This window comes from Eriocheir sinensis, chromosome 45 (assembly GCF_024679095.1).
Source record: "Eriocheir sinensis breed Jianghai 21 chromosome 45, ASM2467909v1, whole genome shotgun sequence".
Lineage (NCBI taxonomy): Eukaryota > Metazoa > Arthropoda > Malacostraca > Decapoda > Varunidae > Eriocheir > Eriocheir sinensis.
In genome coordinates this window covers 876,260-890,515 of record NC_066553.1, presented here as the reverse complement: position 1 = coordinate 890,515, position 14,256 = coordinate 876,260, and the positions used below count along the sequence as shown (strand labels likewise).

The following is a 14,256-nucleotide window of genomic DNA, read 5'->3' as shown; positions in this document are numbered from 1 at the left end:
TGGAGGTGAGAGAAAAAATGGTGGGAGAAAAAGCGAGAAAAAGAAGAGAATTAAAAAGGAGAAATTAGAAGAAAATGGAGAAAAACGGGACTGGAGGAAGGACAGAATGGAGAGAGGAGAAAATTGGGGAAAAAGATAAGAAAATATAAGAAAAAAAGTAGAAAGGAGAAATTAGAAGCAATAGAGAAAGGTGTGAATGGAGAAAAGACAGAATAGACGAGAGGAAAAAATGGTGGGAGGAAAAAACGAAAGAAAAGAATAGAAAAAAATAAATAGAAAAGATAAATTAGAAAAAAAATGGTTGAAAAAACAAAAAAAATAATGAAGAGGAGTAAGAAAGAAGGAGACATTAAGTTAAATAAAGGAAGATCTGATTTCGACTAATACGAAAAAAGAGAGGAAGAAGAAAAATTTAAACTGAGAAAAAGGAAAACCAAATTGAATAAGAAGAAATAAGGAGAAAAAGACGAAAACATAATAAAAGAAGAGGAGGAGGAGGAGGAGGAGGAGGAAGGATAAATTAGGTTAAGAAAGGAAAGATTTAATTCCGACTAACACGAAAGAGGAAGAAGAAAAAAAAGAATGAGGAGAAAAGAGAATTAAAAGAGAATGAGAAAAAGGAAACATCGATAAGGAAAATTAGATTCCGACTAACACTAAAAAGAGGAAGAAGAAAAAAAGAATTAAGAGGAAAGAAAATCAAGTCAAGAAGAAAAAAAGAAGAAAACAAGAAATACACCGTTTTAAAAAGAAGAAGAAAGAAACAGAGAAAAATGAAATATAATATAACACACACGAAAAAGGAAGAGAAAAAGAAAGGAAGAAAGAAGGAGAGTATAACACTAAACTTGGCCCTCCTTTCTCACACCCAGAGAGAGAGAGAGAGAGAGAGAGAGAGAGAGAGAGAGAGAGAGAGAGAGAGAGAGAGTAAAGGCGTGGAAAGGGAGGGAAGGAATGTAGCAAGAATTAGAGTCACTGGAGGGATAAAGAAGAAGAAAAAGGAGAAGGAGAGAAGAAATTTATGGAAGGAAGGAGGGAAGAAAATGAGAAGGAATAACCCAATGGAGAGGAAAGCGATATGGAGGAGAGAGAGAGAGAGAGAGAGAGAGAGAGAGAGAGAGAGAGAGAGAGAGAGAGAGAGAGAGAGAGAGAGAGAGAGTAGAATAAATGGCAAACTGCAAGGAAAGAAAAGGGAACAGAGAGAGAGAGAGAGAGAGAGAGAGAGAGAGAGAGAGAGAGAGAGAGAGAGAGAGAGAGACGGTTTTGCTTTCTGAAGTTTCCCTCGAATTTCACCCTTAGTACCCATGGCACCAAGGGCGATAATAGCGTGCCGGCCCAGAACTGCTGTTAACGTATTCTGAACCTTATTACTGGAAACCTTAAGGGCGATAATGCCTCGGGGTGGAAGGGCGCCGGGGAAGTATTTTGGTCCTTGGCGGCGTGTAAATCCCGGATAGCGGCTGTTAGCGGCTTATTAGGCGCGAATTAAAGAATTTTTGGGATGGGTGTTTTTGGGGCGGCCTATATTCTTACTTATTTTTTGCTACGTTTAAATAGATTTGCTAGTTATTAATTGCCTTGGTTACATATTTAATTGGTTATTTATTTTTTAAGCTACATATCTCCCTAGTCACATATGTGGTTAGTTATGTAAGCCATTTGTTGTATATTTCAATAGTAAAATTTTTCCTGAGGGACATTCGGTTTTTTTTTATATATATTATCTAGTTATTTATTTCGTTTTTTTCTGCTTCTTTATTTTCGTGCTTCGTTATTTTTATCTTGCTTTTGTCCTGTATTCCCTAAGTTGTATAAGTGTTCAGCGGGCTTTTTTTATGTATTTTTCTTTACGCCTTTGAACTGTCTCCTTAGCTATAAAAAAAAAAGTTATAGAAATATTTGCCAAGTTACATTTATCTGCATACACATTTTGCGAGACGAATATTTCCCTAGTTACATATTTTCTCAATTAAATATTACAGCGCGGGTAATATAATGTGTTCAGCGTACATTTCATTTAGTCTTTATTTTCATGGCTGTATATTTCGTTATCTGTAATATATGCGTCGCTATCTTTTCCCTTTTTTTCTGTTTTTTTTTTAGTGTAATTGTTTTCTTTATGCGCGTCACGACAGCTCTTATTAATTTTACCTGACCGTTTTGCTGATTCAATTTCGCTTTCATTTGTTTACCATATTGCTCCGATTTTATTCCGTGTGTTAATGTCATCCCGTTCCCCTTCATCGCTATCCGCCTCGCATAATTATTCTTGTCCAATTATATTATGGTTTGACGTTATTTCTGATTGATATTCCTTCTCGTTCTCTGTGGGCGTTTATTATCAATGGTTTGGGGACTTTTTTTTCAGCTTTTATTTTCTTGTTTTTGAATTTCTTTCTTTTATTCACTGTTTTATATTATTCATGTTATTTTGTTCGCTTTTCCTGTACACTGTTATCATTCTTAAACCGTTTTTCTGCCTACTACTACTACTACTACTACTACTACTACTACTGCAAAACATAATAATAATAATAAATGTAATAAAAATAAGTCCCTTCCCTTTCCCTATAAACTGTCCATTATGTAAAAAAAAAAAAAAAAAAACATTACACGAAGAAAAAAAGTAAAATAAAAAGCCAACGTAATGTGTGTATGTGTGTGTGTGTGTGTGTGTGTGTGTGTGTGTGTGTGTGTGCGGCTAATGTGTCCAGACGGGGGTGCAGGCAACATTAACATTTACCATTACGTTGCGTGGTAGAAAGTGTCTTTTTTTTATGTCAAATTCCTCACACTCTCAAACCGCCTTGCTAAAAAATGTTTGAGTGTTTGAACTCGGCCGAATCTACTCCCGCCCACCCAACGCCTATGTGCTTTTGTATTGTGTTCGATTATTTGTATGGGTGTGTGGGTGGGTGTGAATGTGTGGGATGTTGGGGGTTAAAGGGGTGCGTTTGTGTTCTCGGGTGTGTTTGTGTGTGAGTGTAAGAGATAGACAGATAGAAACAGACAGACAGATAGAAAGGGAGTTAAAATTAAGATTGACAGAATAAGACCCCAACAGACAGAGACACATGTAGAAACAGAAAATTACAGACGGACAGAGGTACAGACAGAGACACACATACAGTAACAGACAGGCATATGGATAAACAGAGATAATGACAGTGAGAGACAAACAGACAGAAGGAGAAATACAGACACACATATAAACACAGACAGACAGACAGACAGACAGACAATCAAATAAGTGACGGAAAACCACCCATCTACTTACCTCTCGTGTTTCCTCCTCTCCTTTCCTCTCCTCCCCTTCAACAGCCCTTCTCTCCCCTCTCTCCCTTCCCCTTCCCTCCCCTCCTTCTCTCCCTTCTCTCCCCTCATCAGGTGTGGAGGAACATTTACCTCCACCCTTACCTAACACTTTCCTCTTTCGACACACATGTTTCCTCCTCTTTCCCTCTCCTCTCTTTCCATTCTTCCATCCAGCCCTTCTCTCTCTCTCTCTCTCTCTCTCTCTCTCTCTCTCTCTCTCTCTCTCTCTCTCTCTCTCTCTCCCCCCCTTTTCCCTCCGGCTATGTAGGTCACTAGTCTCACCTTTACCTGACCTCCACACACACACACACACACACACACACACACACACACACACACACAGGTAACCCAGACTCCTTTTTCCTCTCTACTTATACCTGTTTGTTTGTTTTTTCCTGCCATTAACGGTGCTGTGTGGGCTTCGGTTTTTTTTTTTTATTATTAAGGGGGGACTCGTCTAATTCTTGTCAGTACATGGTCTTGAGAGGTATTGGTAGTGGAGGAAAAGGAGGAGGTGCAAGAGGAGGAGGAGGAGGAGGAGGAGGATAATGATGCGTGTTTCGTTGAATAGTTTCGATCGACGTCTTGTGCAAATGTGTGTTGGCTGCGTTATGGTTGGTGGTGGAGGCGTGGTGACAGTAATGAAGGAGGAGGAGGAGGGGGAATAAGAGGAAGAAGAAGAAGAAGAAGAAGAAGAAGAAGAAGAAGAAAAAAAAGATGATGGAGGAGGAGGAGGAGGAGGAGGAGAAAAGATTAACATGCAAGAAACAGAATAAAGCAAAAGAAAATAAGAAAGTATAAACGAAAAACAGAAGCCTTGAACGTAAACAGGTGTGTGCAGAGAAAGAAAGAAAATATAGAGTAGATGAAAGGAAGGCAAAAAAATAAAAATAAGGAAGACACGAACGTAGAAAAAGAAAATTAGTAAGAAAGAGAAAAAAAAAACATTCACAGACAAAAACATGTGTCTGTTGCGTGTCCTGAAGTGCCGTAATAAGACAAGCGGTGATGAGAGAGGTGAGCCGGACGGGGAGCCCACTCACATCCACGGCATCATTAGCTCAGGTAGAGAGGCGGAACATACTTGGGTGCAAATCACTTCACTTTCCTCGTTCTGGTACACTTGTGGGTTGTGGTACATTTTTTTTTTTTTTTACAACAAAGGAGACAGCTCAAAGGCACAACAAAAGGAAACAATAATATAAAAAAAGCCCGCTACTCGACATACTCAGGTTGTTACTCACTTCAGCTCTCGCGTTCAGGTAGACAGGCGGTACATTCTCAGGTGTGGGTTACCTCAACGCTCTCGTGACGAAGGTGTTCAGTTCTTCGTTAGGTGGAAAAAGAGGTGCACTTACAGCCGGTTACGTGTTCTCTCATTCAGGGACGCTGGTTGTAAATACTCAGGTTCTTACTCACTTCAGTTCTCTCGTTCAGGTAGACAGGCGGTACATTCTCAGGTGTGGGTTACCTCAACTCTCGTGACGAAGGTGTTCAGTTCTTCGTTAGGTGGAAAAAGAGGTGCACTTAGAGCCGACTACGTGTTGACAAGAGGTGCTTAGTCCCTTACTAGGCGGCAACACGACGGGGTAAAAAGCTCCATAGGGTGATAAAGAGAAGTTGTATTTATTCTGGGGGTGTAAGTGAGCCTGTCTAATGGTTACACAGGTGAGCAGAGAGGAACATTTTGAAAGGTTCGCAAAGGAGGCAGACTAATTGTTAAACGGGTGGACAGATCATTAAGCTCTTCTAATGATTAAGCAGGTGAACAGAGGAACATTTTAGTCGTTCATAAATAAGCCAGAATAATGAGTATACAGTTACATATATAAGCAATTTTCTAGGTCGCAGAGGCCATGGTAGAATATTACTGATCCCTAGAGGCGCAACATCAAGTGCTATACAAAGAGGAACTATTACAAGGTACGCTAATAAACTAATCTATTATGTATGCTGGTGCAGAGAGGAGCAACTATCGAGGTCGTAGTCTAGGTTCAAATATTCTTTTTGATCCTACGAGACACGTGTCATAAGCCAGACTAATGAAAAACAGCTGTACAAAAAGAAACTATTAAAGGTACGAATGAGTTAGTCTAATCAGGATACAGGTACACAGAGGAGTAATTGTCGAGGTCACAGATTCCAGGTGAGAATGTTTCATCAGTCAGAGGTATTCAGAGGTAGGTAAATAGGGAAGTCTAATTAGTAAAACATATGGACCGAGGAACACTTTCAAGGTCCCGGAGTCCAGTGGTGAGAATCTTCTTATCGGCAATCCGAGGCGCCGGTCACGCGTCCCACCGATGCGCGAAGTCGTCTAGTCCAGGCCGGCGGTGCGCCAATATTGCAGTGATAATATCTGGGGAAGGAGACGCCTTGGAGATGGACCTGAGGTGGATATTAATAGCCCTCATCACTCACCTGGCTGTGCGGAGGAGGGAAGAAGGGAGGGGGGGGTGACTGAGGGAGAGGGAGGGAGGGAAAAGTTAGGTAGGTGACGGTGAGGAGAAGTAAGAGGCAGCCAGGTAGGTACTGGGAAGAGAAGGGAAAGGAGGAAAAAGGTAAGAAAGGAAAGAAACGGACTTATATATGTAGATGGATAGGGAAGAAGAGAGGAAGGAAGAGATAAACTATAAAAGGGAAAAAGAAAGGGGAAGGAAGGAAAGTAAATATGTAGGAGAGGAGGAATGAAATGAAAAAAAAAAGGAAAAAATGGGAAAAGTAGCGAGAGAGAAACTTGAGTAGGTATGAAGTAGTAAGGAAAGAAGCAAAGGCAGGATTAAAGGAAAAAGGAAAAAAAGAAAACGCTGATGAAGTGAAAGAAGGAGAGCTGTCTAGAAGTGACCAAAAAGAAGGTAAAAAAGAAGAATAAGAAAGAATAATTGAAGAGGAAAAAATTAAGTAATGTGTATAAGTAAGAGAGAGAGAGAGAGAGAGAGAGAGAGAGAGAGAGAGAGAGAGAGAGAGAGAGAGAGAGAGAGAGAGAGAGAGAGAGAGAGAGAGAGTAATTGTGAGAGAAATCGCACATGAGGAAAACAGAAAACGTAACGAGAAAAGATTAAAAAAAAAAAGTGGAGGAAGAGTTGGCAACAAGCAAGAGAAAAACTCTCCTAAAACAAAAGAGGAAGAGGAAGAGGAGAAGGAGGAGGAGGAGGAGGAGGAGGAGGAGGAGGAGGAGGAGGAGAAGGAGGAGGAGGAGGAGGAGGAGGAGAGGAGGAGAGAGAGAGAGAGAGAGAGAGAGAGAGAGAGAGAGAGAGAGAGAGAGAGAGAGAGAGAGAGAGAGAGAGAGACACACACACACACACACACACACACACACACACACACACACAGAGAGAGAGAGAGAGAGAGAGAGAGAGAGAGAGAGAGAGAGAGAGAGAGAGAGAGAGAGAGAGAGAGAGAGACGTGACTTTGCGTGTGTACTCAATTGCGTTAACAGAACTAGTGTGTGAGGTCAGGCGAAAGGAGATTAGAAGGAGGAGGAGGAAGAGGGGGAGGAGGAGTAGGAGGAGGAGGAGGAGGAGGAGGAGGTGGAGGAGGAGGAGGAGGAGGAGGAGGAGGAGGAGGAAGGAAATCATTACCACACATTCTGCTTCTCGGAAATTTGAACGAGCAAGTGTTTCAAGATTATGTTTTTAGGTGTGTGTGTGTGTGTGTGTGTGTGTGTGTGTGTGTGTGTGTGTGTGTGTGTGTTTCTTTTCTTTCTCCTTTTCTTCCTTTTTCTTTTCCATTGTTTTTCTTTTCTTGGTTTCTTTTTTTCTATCCTTATTTTTATTATTATTTTTTTTCCTTTTCTATCTTTCTACTCCACTGCCTTCTCTTCCTCCTTCTCCTCCTCCTCTTCCTCCTCCTCCTCTTCGTCCTCTTCCTGCATCTCATCCTCTTCCTTTGCAGCTCAGTAACTTTTGCATGCAAGGTTCCTGAGAGAGAGAGAGAGAGAGAGAGAGAGAGAGAGAGAGAGAGAGAGAGAGAGAGAGAGAGAGAGAGAGAGAGAGAGAATAGGAAACTTTTCAGATGACATTCCATATTTTTTTCGAGGTCTTCTTGCAATTTGAGAGGGGAAAAGAATACTTGGCTTGTCTGTGTGTGTCTGTTTTTTGTTTTTGTTTTTAATTCTCTTTCCGACATCAAACCCAAAAGAAAAGTGCAAATAAGGAAAGTTTGCTGATTTGAAACCCGCGAGGAAATGTATTAAAGGAAGGAATAGGAAAAATAATATACTAATCTCTCTGTTCATGTGTATTTCTATTTTGTTTTTATTGTCATTATTTGGGTTTGATGTCAATGTAAGTTGTGAATGATGGATAGATGAAGAAATAAGATAGATAAAACAAAAAAAACAGAGATAGACATAAAGAAATTACGATGGTGGAATTTCTATTAATTTTTAGTGTTTAGTGGATAAGAATAGGGCTTAACCAATGACCGAGGGAGAAAAAAAAGGTTAGTGGAAATTCTTATATGTGTAGTGATGGTAGTGGTGGTGGTGGTGGTAGAGATGGTGGTTGTGGTGGTGGTGGTTGTGGTAACAGTAATAGTTGTGGTGGTGGTGGTGGTGGTGTGTGTGTGTGAAAACATTAAATGAAAGAGATAGACAGATAAAAAAAAAAAAATTAACATGGTGGAATGATTATTGATTGTGGTGGTTATTAAGGTAGTGGTGCTTTTGGTGGTGGTGGTGGGGGTGGTGGCGATAATATTGGTGGTGGTTGTGGTGGTGGTGGTGGTGGTTTTGGAGGTAGTAGTAGTAATGGTGGTGGTTGTGGTGGTGGTGATGGTGGTAGTGGTTGTAGAGGTGGTGGGTGTAATATTAATAGCAGTGGTGGTGGTGGTGGTGGTGATGGTGGTAGTGGGTTTAGAGGTGGTGGTTGTAATATTAATAGCAGTGGTGGTTGTGGTGGTGGTGATGGTGGTAGTGGGCTTAGAGGTGGTGGGTGTAATATTAATAGCAGTGGTGGTTGTGGTGGTGGTGATGGTGGTAGTGGTTGTAGAGGTGGTGGGTGTAATATTAATAGCAGTGGTGGTTGTGGTGGTGGTGATGGTGGTAGTGGGTGTAGAGGTGGTGGGTGTAATATTAATAGCAGTGGTGGCGGTGGTGGTGGTGATGGTGGTAGTGGGTTTAGAGGTGGTGGTTGTAATATTAATAGCAGTGGTGGTTTTGGTGTAGGTGGGTGTGATATTAATAGTAGTGGTTGTGGTGGTGGTGATGGTGGTAGTGGTTTAGAGGTGGGTGGGTGTGATATTAATAGCAGTAGTGGTGATGGTGGTGGTGATGGTGGTAGTGGTTTAGAGGTGGTGGTTGTGATATTAATAGTAGAGGTGGTGGGTGTGATATTACTATTTTTTTTTATAGTAGCAGTGGTGGTGGTGGTGGTGGTCGCAGTCATGTCCATTAGTATATCATATTTACACATCACATTTGCTGTTTCATCGGCTTTCCTGCTGAGTGTTCGCGTGTAAGCCTTAGTCCATTACCGAAGCACTGTGTTGGCGGGTGCTGCAGGTCAGTCCCTCAATACACTACTATTTACTCGATTCTGCACTTTTATCAACATTTTTTTATTAACATTTTTTTATTATTTACTGTAACGTTTATCATATGTCTTTGCTTCACTTCATTACAACGGTTCTTTTTTGTGGTGTACCTAACCTAACTTAACCTAACCCAACCCAACCTAACTTAATCCAACCTAACCTAACCTAATCCAACCTAACCCATCCCACCCTAACCTACCGTAACCTAACGTAATCCAGCCCTATCACCACCATCACTGCCTAACCTTACCCAACCCAACACAAAACAACCTAACCCAACCCAATGCAACACCACTCACCCCAACCCAATCTAACCTAGCCCATCTTAACCTAACCTCACTTCAACAGTTTTCTCTTTTGCCGGAAGTTATCCTATCATCATATTGCTATAGTTTTTTTTGTTGTTGTTTTTTTTGTTTTTTACAGTTAAGAAAACAGCGCAAGGGCAAAAATTAATAATGAGGAGAAAGAGCCCGCTAATCACTGCTCCTTCATAAGCAAATATAAATGAGTGGGCCAAATAGTGGTCAATTTCGGGCAGAGAGGTGTCTTGATTTTACATTTTTATCACTGTTTTTTCGCTTCACTTCTTTACTACAATGGTTTTCTCTTTTGTTGCAGGTCGCCCCATCCTCTGCAGAAACTCTGGAGGCGCCGCCGCATCAGGAGTGGGGAGGGAGTCACTCCGCCACTGAACACCCTCGTCCTTCCCCTCCTCCTCTCCCTCCTTCTCCATCTCCTCCACCTTCTCCTCTTTTTCCTCTGCGTTGACGAAGTGTATTGGTGAAAAGATTTCTTACCCTGCTCCAGCAACGCCCTGACTTTCCATCCTTTTGCTCCTCCGCCTCCTCCTTTTCCTGCTCCTACGCATCCTGCAATACAAGTAGTCCATGAAAACCCTTGCTGGTGGTAATGCTGTGCGGCGTGACAGTGTTTTGATAAAAGCTGCAATACTACATTTACACTAAGCCGGAAAGAGATAGAGGAAAACGAGGACTTGCATTGAACGAATCCTAAGAAAAAAACGAAGTGCGAGAAAAGAAAGAAAATATGATCCGTGACAATGGCCCCGAGAGAGCATGAGACAAGGCGAAAGAGAAGCAAGAAAAAGCGGAAATAGTAAGAGAGGAAAACAAAAGGAGAATTGGCGGAGGAGGCGACCGACAGGGGAGCCGAGGAGAAGCAGAAGTGGAAGAAGAGACAATCCCTGGGAGCAAATCAAGACACAGTTTGCCTGAGTGTGTGTGTGTGTGTGGAGGAGGTGCGAAGGAAGCAAGAAAACGGGAAAAAAAACAAAAGAAAAACGAAACTAAAATCACACCGAGACAAGAAATAAAAGCGCCATATACTAACCTCAAAAAGTAAAGATAATAAGTAAATAAATAAAAAAAGAGAGAAGGAAAGGTAGATTATTAAGAGAGCGAGTCAAAGTTTTAATTTAAGTGAGTAAGTGAGTTTAAGTAAAATAAAGTAACCACACCATCAGAAAAAACACACAAAAAAATAAAACAACTATAAAACAAACAAATAAACACCAAAATTAAAACAAACCGAGTGCATAGTGTGTGAAAAAAATAAACAAGAAAAAAAACAAGGTCAAACAAACACTCGTCGAAGAAAAGAAAAAAACATTAAAAACATTACTTTAAAAACACAAAACTAATCCTGACTTAATGAGTGAGTGCGCGACCCGAACTAAAGGAAGCAAAACAGAGCTAAAAAACAACACAGAATATATCCAAGGGCGAAAAAACTAAGGAAATACCACCTAACCAGCCTCCTAAAGCCTTGTGACCCCGTGGCGAGCCTTGTCTGCGCTATGATTGGTTGGCCGGGCGAGGTGGCAGGGGCGCTGAACAGCCAATGGGCGGCAAGACACCAAGTTCTCCTGGTGGTGCTGCTCTGCCTCTCGTGGCCTCCCAGAGCGATGGTCTCCGCGCTCCTCATGTCAAAACGTGAGTATTCTGGTGTGTTTCGTGAGGTTGGGTGAGGTTAGGATGGGTTAGTTTTCTTCGTCATGGAAAAATGTGTGTTGTGCGGTTGGGTGAGGTTGGAATGGGTTAGTTTTCTTCGTCATGGCAAAATGTGAGTATTGGTGTGTGCTGTGAGGTTGGGTGAGGCTATGATGGGTTAGTTTTCTTCGTCATGGATAAATGTGAGTGTTGTGCGGTTGGGTGAGGTTAGAATGGGTTAGTTTTCTTCGTCATGGCAAAATGTGAGTATTGGTGTGTGCTGTGAGGTTGAGTGAGGCTATGATGGGTTAGTTTTCGTCATGGATAAATGTGAGTGTTGTGCGGTTGGGTGAGGTTAGAATGGGTTAGTTTTCTTCGTCATGGCAAAATGTGAGTATTGGTGTGTGCTGTGAGGTTGGGTGAGGCTATGATGGGTTAGTTTTCTTCGTCATGGAAAATGTGAGTGTGTTGTGAGGTTCGGTGAGGTTAGAATGGGTTAGTTTTCTTCGTCATGGCAAAATGTGAGTGTGTTGTGAGGTTGGGTGAGGTTAGAATGGGTTAGTTTTCTTCGTCATGGCAAAATGTGAGTATTGGTGTGTGCTGTGAGGTTGGGTGAGGTTAGGATGGGTTAGTTTTCTTCGTCATGGCAAAATGTGAGTGTGTTGTGAGGTTGGGTGAGGTTAGAATGGGTTAGTTTTCTTCGTCACGGCAAAATGTGAGTATTGGTGTGTGCTGTGAGGTTGGGTGAGGCTATGATGGGTTAGTTTTCTTCGTCATGGATATATGTGAGTGTGTTGTGCGGTTGGGTGAGGTTAGAATGGGTTAGTTTTCTTCGTCATGGCAAAATGTGAGTATTGGTGTGTGTTGTGAGGTTGGGTGAGGCTATGATGGGTTAGTTTTCTTCGTCATGGCAAAATGTGAGTATTGGTGTGTGCTGTGAGGTTGTGTGAGGTTAGAATGGGTTAGTTTTCTTCGTCATGGCAAAATGTGAGTATTGGTGTGTGCTGTGAGGTTGGGTGAGGTTAGGATGGGTTAGTTTTCTTCGTCATGGCAAAATGTGAGTATTGGTGTGTGCTGTGAGGTTGGGTGAGGTTAGAATGGGTTAGTTTTCTTCGTCATGGCAAAATGTGAGTATTGGTGTGTGCTGTGAGGTTGCGTGAGGCTATGATGGGTTAGTTTTCTTCGTCATGGCAAAATGTGAGTATTGGTGTGTGCTGTGAGGTTTGGGTGAGGTTAGGTGAGGTTAGTTATCTTCCTCGTGTCAATATCTGAGTGTTCTGTGAGGTCCGGTGAGGTTAGTCTTCCTCTCCATGTCAGAATGTAAGAATTGGAGAGTACTGCGAGGTTAGGTGAGGTTACTTTAGCAAGGGGCTGGGCTATGTTAGTACTGGCTCTGGATAAGGTTGAGCTCGGTCTGCCAGGTCTAGTCTGCATTTCTCTGCAGTGCGGGTGCCGGAGTGTGGCGGCGTGCGGTGGCTAGGCCTGGCTGGTGTGTACGTATATGTGTGTGTGTGTGTGTGTGTGTGTGTGTGTGTGTGTGTGTGTGTGCTTCATTGTTCCTCCCGCAGCCCTGTATGTACCAGTGGTGGGTGGGAGGTTGTTAAAAGGAAAAAACGTTCTCGTTTCTTACTAAGATTATGTATTTTATCCGTTGCTTATTATACAGAAAAAGATAGAGTTAAAATTTCTGCTTTGGTTTGGTATGTATTTTAGGGTTTGCTTGTGAGCTTGTGCGTGGGGAGGGGAAGTGTGTGTGTGTGTGTGTGTGTGTGTGTGTGTGTGTGTGTGTGTGTGTGTGTGTGTGTGTGTGTGTGTGTGTGTGTGGAAGAAAGGATTGTAAATTTGTGGAAATGGATAGAATTGGAGGAAAAGATAAAGAAAGCGAGATAATAGGAGGGGAAGGGTAGGAAAGGGAAGGTGTGTGTGTGTGTGTGTGTGTGTGTGTGTGTGTGTGTGTGTGTGTGTGTGTGTGTGTGTGTGTGTGTATAGCATTCTGACCATCACCACCGGAGCGCGGCATGAAGTTGTTAAAGGTCTGGTTGCTGTTGTTGACGTCCCCGGCGGCACAGCGGTTCTCGGCTCGTAACTTTCCTTCACTTGGACGGTAATGAAAGGCTGCTATCTGTGTCTCTCTCCAGCAGAAGAGGTTAGTGTGTTTGCCCGCTGCTCTTACACGGCACAAAGGTTACATGTCTATAGTTTCCCACTTCCCGGCACAAGAGATTATATGTATGTTTGTTTTTCCTCTTTCAAGCAGAGGTTACAAACTTTTTTTTTATCTTTCCAGACGAGGTTGCGTGTGTGTGTGTGTGTGTGTGTGTGTGTGTGTGTGTGTGTGTGTGTGTGTGTGTGTGTGTATGTTTCCAGGAGAGGTTACAAGTATATTTTTTTCATCTTTTGGGGAGAGATTACAAGTTTTCTCTCTCTCTCTCTCTCTCTCTCTCTCTCTCTCTCTCTCTCTCTCTCTCTCTCTCTCTCTGCCTGATTGATTCTTTTTTGTCATCCTAACGCGTAATGGACGAGGCAGCGCGGGGATTTGTGGATGTTTTTTTTTCCGAGTTTTCTTTCCCGTACGTGAAATGGATGAGACAGCGTGGGTGTTAAGACTCCTTGTTTTCTTTTACCTGTTTTATTTTTTTCTTATTCGTAACTTCTTCATAGGTTTTTGATGGCTTGTATGGTCCTTGTTTCTTTAAGTCTTTCTCTTTTCAAATAACTATCTAAGACATGTGGGGTTGGGAGTGATCTTTTTCTTCATAACCTGACTAACATTAAGCAGTGACTACCTCGATATTTTTATCTTCATCTTTTTCGCAATGAGCAAAGAACGGATGAGCTTCAGTTTCTTCCTTCCCTTTGTCAAAAACGTTATAAGCTATGAAATTTTCTTCTCCCTCGTCATGATCACATATCCCAATCAATCAGTCAATCAGTCAGTCAGTCAGTCAAGCAGTCAGTCAGTCAGTCAGTCAGTCAGTTAGTCAGTCAGTCAATCTATCAATCAGTCAGTCACTCAGTCATTCAGTCAGTCAATCTATCAATCAACCAGTCAGTCAGTCAGTCAATCAATCAACCAGTCAGTCAGTCAGTCAACCTGCTTTTCGTTTTCTCAAAGTATCAACACACACACAAGTAAAGGAGTGACTGTGTTCTGCCAGTTTACCTATTCTCCCTCACCTCATCCTCGTGTTAAAACTATGAGCGAAGGATGGCGATGACTGGCTGACTTAGTGACTGTAGCCAAGGAGGGGGCAAAGCCTTCATCCGTAGGGGAAAAAATAATTGATTCCTCCCTGCCTCGCAAATGAACTTAACTTCTCTCTATGTCATCACTACAGCCATCACACTAACTTCATTACCCAAGGAGGGGGTGAATGAGTCTACGGTTATCTCCCTCCTTTATTCGTTTCCTCATGTAGGGAGAAGAACATAAGAATTGAGTGTTTCCCTTCCA

General features: G+C 42.2%; 1 protein-coding gene across 1 annotated transcript in view; it reads left to right on the top strand.

The window, feature by feature from the left end:
* LOC126980831 (nephrin-like) overlaps window positions 1–14,256 on the top strand; it is a 211,982-nt gene that overhangs the window by 25,554 nt on the left and 172,172 nt on the right. The window contains exon 2 of the mRNA XM_050831109.1: window positions 9,472–10,805. Coding sequence (XP_050687066.1) covers window positions 10,670–10,805 — 136 coding nt within the window. The 5' untranslated portion in view covers window positions 9,472–10,669. The remainder of the gene's footprint in view (window positions 1–9,471; window positions 10,806–14,256) is intronic.